This window comes from Dasypus novemcinctus, chromosome 18 (assembly GCF_030445035.2).
Source record: "Dasypus novemcinctus isolate mDasNov1 chromosome 18, mDasNov1.1.hap2, whole genome shotgun sequence".
Lineage (NCBI taxonomy): Eukaryota > Metazoa > Chordata > Mammalia > Cingulata > Dasypodidae > Dasypus > Dasypus novemcinctus.
In genome coordinates this window covers 77,167,302-77,177,045 of record NC_080690.1, presented here as the reverse complement: position 1 = coordinate 77,177,045, position 9,744 = coordinate 77,167,302, and the positions used below count along the sequence as shown (strand labels likewise).

Genomic DNA, 9,744 nt, shown 5'->3' with positions numbered 1-9,744 from the left:
AGGAACACTGCTGAGGGGTGTTATTCATGAGGGACACGTGGTTGGGAGGGGATTCTCCAGAGCATGAATATAGGGTATAGAAAAGTGTTCAGATATTCATTGGGTGTTTTCATAGAAGTTAGAGTTACGAGCAACAGCTGAGGAAGTGCTGAGTTCCTAGCCAGAGTAACTCTGTCACACTCCTCAATGGAACAGCAACAATCAAGCAATTCAACCAGTTCCAGGGCAAAGACCAGTGAAGAAAGATGGTCCAGTGAAGAGCACTTGATACTGATGACTATGCTTAGGAGCCTGTGTGCCTGAAATTTGAATTAGGCCTAGAGCTGCAGGGTGCCTAAGAGTTACCTACTGAGAGTTTCCATGTTTCTCAAATGTGGCCACTCTCCAAGCCAAACTCAGAATGTAAATGCATTAACTTCCTACCAGCATGGAGCATTACTCCCAGGGATGAGCCTCCCTGGCACCAAGGGATTGCTTCCCCTCACCAGCTGGTGATGCCACCAGAGAAAGACTTTGAATGAAAGTGGGAAATGGTAGAGACAAATGAGTTTACACAGGTAAGAGACTTCAAAATGAATCGGGAGGTCATTGGAATGATTGCGCTTACACATGTCTCAGCACAATCCCACAGACAGCCAAAGTAGGTACAACCCCAGGTACTGGTGCTCCTGAGGGCTACGGAGACACACATGTTCTATGGTCATGGCAGATGACTCTGGAGTTCAGTGCCTTGTCAGTAGATCTTACTTTGTAATTTGTGTTCTGGTGTGTGATGGAGTTGGACTCAGATGGGACCTTTCTACACATGCCTCTTCTGTCACTTTTTAAATTTTAATATTACATTAAAAAAATAAGAGGTTCTCATATACCCCCTACCCCCTCACCCTACTTCTCTGCATCAACAACCTCTTTCATTATTGTGGCACATTCATTGCCCTTGGTGAATACATTTTGAAGCACTGCTGCACCACACGGATAATAGTTTATATTGTAGTTTACACTCTCCCCCGGTCCATTCAATGGGTTATGACAGGATATATAATATTCAGCAACTGTCCCTGCAATATCTCTTAGGAAAGCTCCAAGTCCCAAAAATGCCCCCACATCGCATCTCTTCTTCCCCTCCCTACCCTCAGCAACTACTCTGGCCACTCCACTTTTACTGAACCTGTGGCTGGCATTGGGGTTGGTGCATACTCAGGAGACTTGAATCTCTGGATTGGCTATGTGCCAGCTGTGCTCTGAGCCTCAGTAGAGTTGCAACTCCTACTCTCTGGCTCATTGGACTTTCCCAGGTTAGCTAACAGGGAGGTGAAGATGGTCAACTACCACACCAGGGAACCAAGAGTGCCTTCAACTGCAAACAGGAGAGTTGCATCCATCAGCCATGTGGAATCTAAGTCCCCTCTCAATTTTGAGGTGGAGTGACCATCACCGTCCCAGGGTCCACAGGATGGAAAATAAAATATGGATTAGAGTGGACTTACTGATATTCTACTAAAGAACAATGGTGACCTTATCAGTGGAAGAAATTGTATCTCTGATGTGGAGACAGTGGCCACGGGAGTTGCTGAAGGTAGAGATAGGGAAGAAGAAACCTGATGTGGGGGCATTTCAGGGACAAGGTGTTGACATGGGAGTAGTGGGAGTGGGGTGGGGTGTGGGGTATATGGGAACCTCTTATATTTTTTATTTTTTATTGTTTATTTTTTGACCTTTTGTTTATGTATATCTCAATGGAAAGTTTACTTTAAAAAGTACATGTCAATATTTTTAAACTATACCAATATTTTAGTCTTGCATTGTATAAGTTTTCTGTATGAATAAATCTGTTTACTACCTTGACCTTGGTCTCTATACAGTATTCTCAAAATGCAAAGTCTGCATACAACTTTTTCTTGTCACTAGAATGATTTTACCCTAAACTTCTGTAAGGATAAACAACATAAGCAAGTTGCATCATGTTTTATGCCACATTAAATAACCCACTGGACTCAATGGTTTAGCTCTACCAGGCCGCAAATATGCAATTGTTACAAATAAATTTCACATACTGATTTGGAAGGAGTGTTCATAGTGTAACATGATGCTTGTGATATACCAATTGAGAGGCACCCATCAAAATCTATCCAGAACATGTGAAAACATAAGTGTTTGTTTCTACAGGAGGGAAGAACGGATAAGTAAATTTCAGAAGTACATTATAATCTGGTTTGGTATTGAAATAGTAAAATTCTAAAACACACATCATATCATAGGTTAAACTGATTTTTGTGAACTAGCTTCAAGACCTAATAATTTATGGAACATTACAACCAACACCAAATTTGCTGTCTATTTTGAAACTCTGTTGCCTTTGTTTTTTCATCTCCAAACAGAAAAGTACAGCTGAGCATTCTAAAGATGCTTAGTTCTGATCAAGATATTATAATATAGCTTACTGGAACATAGCTTATATATGTAAGTGCATAAAGTACACTTAAATTTAAACTTTTCAATTTATGAAAAAAAATTCATTATAATTATATCCATTGCAAATAAATGTTACTAAACAGATTCTTCTGACTTAGGACAAAGGTTGAAAATTAGCAGCCTACAGATATTATTTAGCCAGAGTAGGGTACTTTTAAATTCTTATTTTAATACCTTTAGACCTGAATAGACATTTCACCAAAGATATACAAATCGCCAATAAGCACATGAACAGATATTCAAAATCATTAGCCATTAGGGAAATGCAAAACAAAATCACAATGAGGTATCATACCACACCGACTAAAATAGTTATTAAAAACAAAAAGAAACGAACACGTGTTCTAGTTTGCTAAACTGGTCAAAGCACACTCCATAACACGGGTTGGCTTTTAACATTGGGAATTTATTAACTTACAAGCTTACAGTTTTGAGGCTGAGGAAAATGTCCAAATTAAGGCATGAAGGCAATGCTTTCTTCCCAAAGACCCACTACTAGTGATCTTCTGTCACACAGCCGCATCTGCTGGTCCTTCCTTTCTCTTACCGGTTTCACTGCTTCCAGCTTCTTGCTTTTGTGACTTTCTCTTTGTCTGAATTTCATTCTTTTATAAAGTACTCCCGGAGAGGGTTAAGACCCACCCTGAAAGAGGTGGGTCACACCTTAAGATCCTACTCACCAAAGGATACTACTTTATTAGGTTGGTGCAAAAGGAATTGTGGTTTCAGACAGTGAATTTTAAATCATTATAACTAGGCTCAAACACATCTTTATTAATCAAAGGAAGAACCACAGCAATCAACACATTTTGCTAATGAGAAATAAGCTTGTTTATTCCTATAGTGTTAAGTCCATGCTTCAGGATTCAACAAACTCTTGGAAAGCATTTTTTGCATCCTGCTGGTGTGGAAGCTTTTTCCCTGCAAAAAGTTGTTGAGATGCTTGAAGAAGTGGTAGTCGGTTGGCAAGGTCAGGTGAATATGGCAGATGAGGCAAAACTTCACAGCCCAATTCATTCAACTTCTGAAGCGCTGGTTGTGCAACGTGCAATCATGCATTGACGTGGGGAAGAACTGGACCCTTTCTGTTAACCAAAGCCCGCTGCAGGAGTTGTAGTTTTCAGTGCGTCTCATCACTTTACTGAGTATAATTCTCAGATGTAATGGTTTGGCTGGGATTCAGAAAGCTGTAGTGGATCAGACTGGCAGTAGACCACCAAACAGTGACCATGACCTTTTTTTTGGTGCGAGTTTGGCTTTGGAAAGTGCTTGGAGCTTCCTCTCAGTCCAACCACTGTACTGGCCATCGCCAGCTGGTTGTACAAAATCCACTTTTCATCATATCACAATCTGATTGAGAAATGGGTCATTGTTGTTGTGAAGAATAAGAGAAGACACTTCAAAACGACATTTTAAAAAAATTTTTGGTCAGCTCATAAAGCACCCATCGAGTTTCTCCACCTTTCCAATTTGCTTCAAAGTCCTAACGGCCATAGAAAAATCAACATTTAGTTCTTCAGCAACTTCTCATGTATTTGTAAGAGGATCAGCTTCAATGATTGCTCTCAATTGGTCGTTGTCAACTTCAAGGCTCTATGCTCATCTTCAAGACTCTCATCTCTCCTGCAAACCTTCTTGAACCACCACTGCAATGTATGTTTGTTAGCAGTTCCTGGACAAATGTGTTGTTGATATTGCGAGTCGTCTCCACTGCTTTACGACCCATTTTGAAGTCAAATAAGATATTTGCTTGAATCTGCTTTTTGTCTAACATCATTTCCATAGTAGTTGTGAGGTTGTGAAAATGTCCAAATCAGGTATCATCAGTGATCCTGTCTCACCAAATTGCAGCAGAGGGTCACCAGGCACATGGCAGGACATAATGGAGGCTTGCTCCTCTCTCCCCTTTCCTTTAGGCCTGTCCTCTTTTGCTTCAAGCTGCTCTTGGTCCTGGCCTCTTGGGGACCTCATTGCTTCAGCTTTAGCTGCTCTGCTGATTCCAGTCTAAAGCCTCTCTCTCAGCTTCTCAGGGTTTCTCTATATTTTTGCAGTGGTAGGCAATCCTGGACTCCTCTCTTTCACATGATACAGTCAAAATGGCCTTACATTTTTTAATGTAATATTTTTTGTGATCATGTATCTTTAAAAAAAGACAATGAAAAAAAAGCAGTATGGAGGATTGCCAATTGAACTGAGCTTGTTCATCCTCAGCTAATTTCTGTTCAAAGGTGATGATGGAATTTTTGTTTTACTTTTTCATAGACCTGAGTACTGGTGAAATTTTCATAATGCATTCTGCCCCTCATTTCTTCCACTTTTCCTGTTATTGTGCTTTTTTCTCATCCCATTCCTGGTGTTGAATAAGTGCACTGTCTGTTAAGGTGCAGACAGAGTTTCTCTGTCATCAGCTGTAGTTTCTTCAAACTTCCCTCCCAGGTTAGAGGAGAACTGTGATGTTTCCAGAATACCCTCAGTTTTTATGGTGAGGGGTTTGCCATTAGCAGGGGTGAACAATCAGACTTGGTCATTGCCCCCATTTTCTGTAGACCAGTTCCCACTCCTAACTTAATCATGTGGCCTTCAATTCCTCTGATCTCCCCTAGGCACCACCTTCCTACAGCTGCTGAACGGTGGCTTTGGTGGGTGCGGGCGAGGACAGGGAGAGCAGGGTCCAGTGTGGGTGTTTTAATTTGACATCAACAATGTTGAATTCTGCTAGATAGATAGATTTTTGTGTACCTATGAACTTGATTCCTTGATTTTTATCTATCTTTATCAATGTGTTGAATTATGCCAATGGATTTGCTAATATGTAATCACTCTTGAGTTCAGGCATAAACTGCACTTGGTCAGAACCCATTACTATAATATACTTTTACAGTCTTCTTGCTACATTTTAGTTTAGATATTTTCATCATTAGGCAGATGTGAGTTCTTTTTATAGTATTCTATTTATTAATAATATTGTTTAAAATATTCTATTTTATTTGTAAAATTCATTTGGAAATTTTACTTATACTCCAAAGCACTGAAACAAGTGCTTATCTGATATTTAAGGGAATGGCTTACTCTTTTATTAAGGTGAACCTTTGCTTTTATTTGTGAGGAACACTTCAACTCCCTTCTCCACTATTGTTATTATTCTGTTTATACTCCTGTCTCTTCTGAGTTTTAGATTTCCCTGGAAATTTTCCATATCACCTCAGTTTCCTGGTTAATTTATATTGAGTTATGGAAATGAGGCAAATATTTTCTAGTCTCTATATTGATATGTTCTTTCTTTGTCATTAATTACACACTGAAAACTCTTCCGAGGTCCTTTATGTCATTCAATTTCCCATCCCATTAATTAAATGACAATAGTACTCAGGTTCTGAAGATTAGTATGAGACTTTGGAAAGAAGGTCCCAAGAAGCAGAGAATCCTGTGATACAGACACCCCCGCTTCTCTGCCATTGTCATTGACTGCTCCCTGCCTGTGAGATCCTGTCACTCTCCAGGGATATTGGAAAATGAAGAGTCTCCCCAAAACATTAACTTGGTCTCTTTGGAGATGCTCATTAGACACTTAAGTTTCTAGGTAATTAAACATAGGACAAAGTTTTTCAGAACTTTTTTTCAACTCCCCCAACATGAGCTGTCACTGCTGCCACAGGTGAAATGATAATTGTGGTTCTGTGGGGAGGTGAGGTCACAGGCTCACAAGTCCAGCTCTCAGCGTCTGGCTGCTCCTCTCCCATCTGCTTCAGTTCTTGTGACCATCACTCTGGGGCCACCGTCTTGACAGGAGGTGGTTGGGGGAGTATTTTCGGAAAGACAGTGTCTGCAAGGAAGGAGACCTCCAGAGCTGGGAATTGATGATTTCTGGAAAAGGGATTCTTCTGGATTTGAAACGTTTCCAATGCCAGTGTCACCCAGGACCGAAGGTAACTCCTTAGGCTTGGGCTGAGGTTTTGGAGAGAGACTGGTGGTCCAAGACCCTAAACAAACCCTTGATGCTTCTAATATAATTTCATGAAATCCTTACTTAAAGTGGTCCTTAATGTTTGACCCAATTTGTATCAAAATCTGAATTTTAAGGTGCTTTAACTCTGTTCTTTCATAATTAATCTAGTCTTCAATATTGTGTGCCAGTATTGGAGAGAAATTTCCAGTAGTGCATTTATTTCTTTAAAACTTCTGTGTTTGTAATAATGAGTATGATGGAGAAAACTGAATTACTTGGTTCCAGCAGGAATAGTGTGACTGAGTGGCAATTGATGAAATAGAATTATTTTTTGTAATTTAGGTGTAATGTGCTTAATTAAGGTAGTACATGTGTCTCTATTAGAAATATCTGTGGTATTTTGATCCTGGTGAGATAATTTCCCTCCTGAATTAGGAAAGAGGATTTATTGAAATGTTAATTTCATAAGTGAAGGTTTCAGACAGCAGAATAAAATTAAGGACTCCAGCACTTTTAAGCTCAAGTTGTGATATTTTCTCCAGTTTAAATCACTCCGTAGTTATTCCCACACTCCCTGCTCATCTTTTCCTAATTTCACCTTATTCAATGTACAAATTCACATGCTTCCAACTTCCATTTTTACATTTTTGTCTTGTATTTTACTCTTTTTCAAATATTATAGAGTTTCTGTACGTTTTTCTGAAATAACAAATACAGAGTTTATGGTCTTTAGGGAGGATTAATTTAGTTTCTACCCTAAAGTACTTAATCGTTTCTTTATGTTGTAAGTCCCATGTGTTAGAGCAGAACACAATTTTGTACAGTCATTTCTGTGTTGGATGCCATTGTACTTTAATTCTTGGCAAAAAAAAGAGATTATTTTTGTTGCCATCCTAATATTTAAGCACAATAAAAAATCCAATCAGGTGCTGGAAAATTATTCAGAACATCTACATTGTGTTAAGACTGTGGAATCTTTATTCTTTAGTGATAAAGTTTTGTAGAATGAATACTTAGACAAAAAAGGGAAATGATCACAACCAGGCTCATAAAATAAAATAAGTTTAATATATGACAAGGTTGCATGTATTTGAATTATTTGAAGAGCACAGTATGTTAGTATGGTAGTTGTGATAGCACAAGATTAAACACCAGCACCTCTCCAGCCAGGCTACCCATTTTCACATTCAGACTCTATCTCTATTTAGATGAGTTCCTAAACCTCCCCTTGCCTAAATTCTCCTTGTCTGTAAAAGGAGCATAGTAGTAGTTAATCCTATAGATGTGTAGGGTCGATCCTAACCCAGAAAGTGGGAAACTTAAGAGTGACCAATATGTTGAAAGTACTATAAAATAAATGCATAAAACTTGGAGAATCCTTTAACCCAATTAAAATGTACATTAGAAATTATCAGGTGGAAGTAATGATAACTCAAAATTTTAAAATTTCTTTTCCATGAAAATAGAGCCCACAGCTCATGTTTCCATGCAGACTGCAGACCCCTCTGCTCTTGAATTTGAATAGTGATTCCTAGAATATGACAGAACGGCTGCCATGGATTTGCAAATAGGAATGCTCTTTCTACTCCAGACAGTCATTGGAACCCTGGGGAACTTCTCACTCTTGTGTGGTTACATCTTTCTTTTCTTCAGAGGATGCAGGTTGAGTGCCACAGATGTGATTATCAGGCACCTGTCTGTAGCCAACATTTTAGTCATTCTCTCTAAGGGAGTCCCAGACACAATGGCAGCTTTTGAGATGAAACTTCTCCTCAATTATATTGGATGCAAACTTGTTTTATATGTACACAGAGTGGGCAGGGGCATGTCTATCATCACCACCTGCCACTTGAGTGTCTTCCAGGCCATCACCATCAGCCCTGTGAACTCCAGGTGGGCAGAGCTTAAAAGGAAAGCCCAAAAGTATACTGGACACTCCATTGTCCTCTGTTGGATACTGCATGTACTAATAAACGTGATTTTTCCTATATGTGTAAGTAGCAAACAGAGTAACAAAAACACCACATGGAAAAATGTCTTGGGATTTTGTCCTCCAAATGGTGACACAGTTGTAAGATCAATGTTTATAACAGTATTATCTTTCCATGATGGTTTGTGTTTGGGATTCATGACCTTGGCCAGTGCCTCCATAGTTTTCATCCTGCACAGGCACAAGCAACGAGCCCAACATATTCGTAGGAAAAACCTCTCCCCAAAATCTTCCCATGAGAACAGAGCCACCCAACGCATCCTGGCCCTGGTAAGTAGCTTTGTATCTCTTTATGCCCTCTCCTACATCATGTATGCTTATTTGGCTTTCTGTGAGAATCCCAGTTGGTGGCTGTCGGATGTCTCTGCACTAATCAATTCTGGTTTCCCTACAATCACTCCTTTTATTCTCAAGAACCGGGGCTCCATTTCCTCCAGGTTCCTGGGTGTCTGCCATGGAAGGAATGCATAATTCCCTTACTTCACTGAAAAAAATAAATTGTCTGTTTTGCACCATGATCAGTCATGAATGGACTCATCTCTAACCGAATCTTAGGCAAAACTATGTTGGACTCTTACTGCAGAGAGCCGAACCAGACAGAGAGTTTGCCCCCAAAATTGATATTAAATACTAGGAACCATAATAAATGAAATAGTATGTAATTATTATGTAACTATTATGATTGTATCTTGCTAATTGTTGCAGAATTTCAGACTAAATGCAATAATAAAACAGTTTATCTCTAAATAATATGGAGACACTGGAATTGTTTTTGAGTATGTAGCTGTTTTTCAAACTTTATTTCAACTTCATAAAATAAAATAACAGACAAAAGGGAGCCTAACAAATTATGGAAGGATAATTTAAATAATCCTGGAAAGTGGATGTTGTTCAGTGGTTAAGCACCTGATTCCCATGTACTAGGTCCTGTGTTCAATATCCGGTACCTCCTAAAAAAAACCTGTTGGGTTAAATGACATGACCAAGATCTCTTTGTTTATAAGGAAAATGAAAAAGTATAAAGCTGGATCCTGTTCACATCTCATAACACTAAATGTGAGATGTGATTTTTCCAAAGATTCAATTGAGTATTGAATTTTAAGGATTGTCCATAAAAGTGGGAATAGCATCTGGGATGGTCCTTTCATAAACAGGGAGAACATGGGACATAGGATGAGATGTACGATCTGTCATACATATAAGTTACCTGGGGTAAAGGTGAAGAAAATATTAGTTTAATTTTATTGTAGGAATTGGTGGCAAGTTTCTGAATCATGTACTTTACATACTAAGACAAATGGCGATCATTAGAAATATGGCAATGCACGAGGTAGGT

The 9,744-nt window shown here is 39.0% G+C and overlaps 1 protein-coding gene across 1 annotated transcript; it reads left to right on the top strand.

Annotated features, from left to right (window-relative positions):
- The first annotated feature begins 7,973 nt into the window (after positions 1–7,973).
- LOC101428880 (vomeronasal type-1 receptor 2-like) lies at positions 7,974–8,879 on the top strand. Its single transcript, XM_004475379.2, has one exon. The coding sequence runs from the start codon at positions 7,974–7,976 to the stop codon at positions 8,877–8,879; it is 906 nt and encodes a 301-aa protein (XP_004475436.1).
- The last annotated feature ends 865 nt before the right edge of the window (positions 8,880–9,744 follow it).

Coding starts and splice junctions, on each gene's coding strand:
- LOC101428880 (XM_004475379.2), top strand. CDS start 7,974: ATGGATTTGCAAATAGGAATGCTCTTTCTACTCCAGACAGTCATTGGA.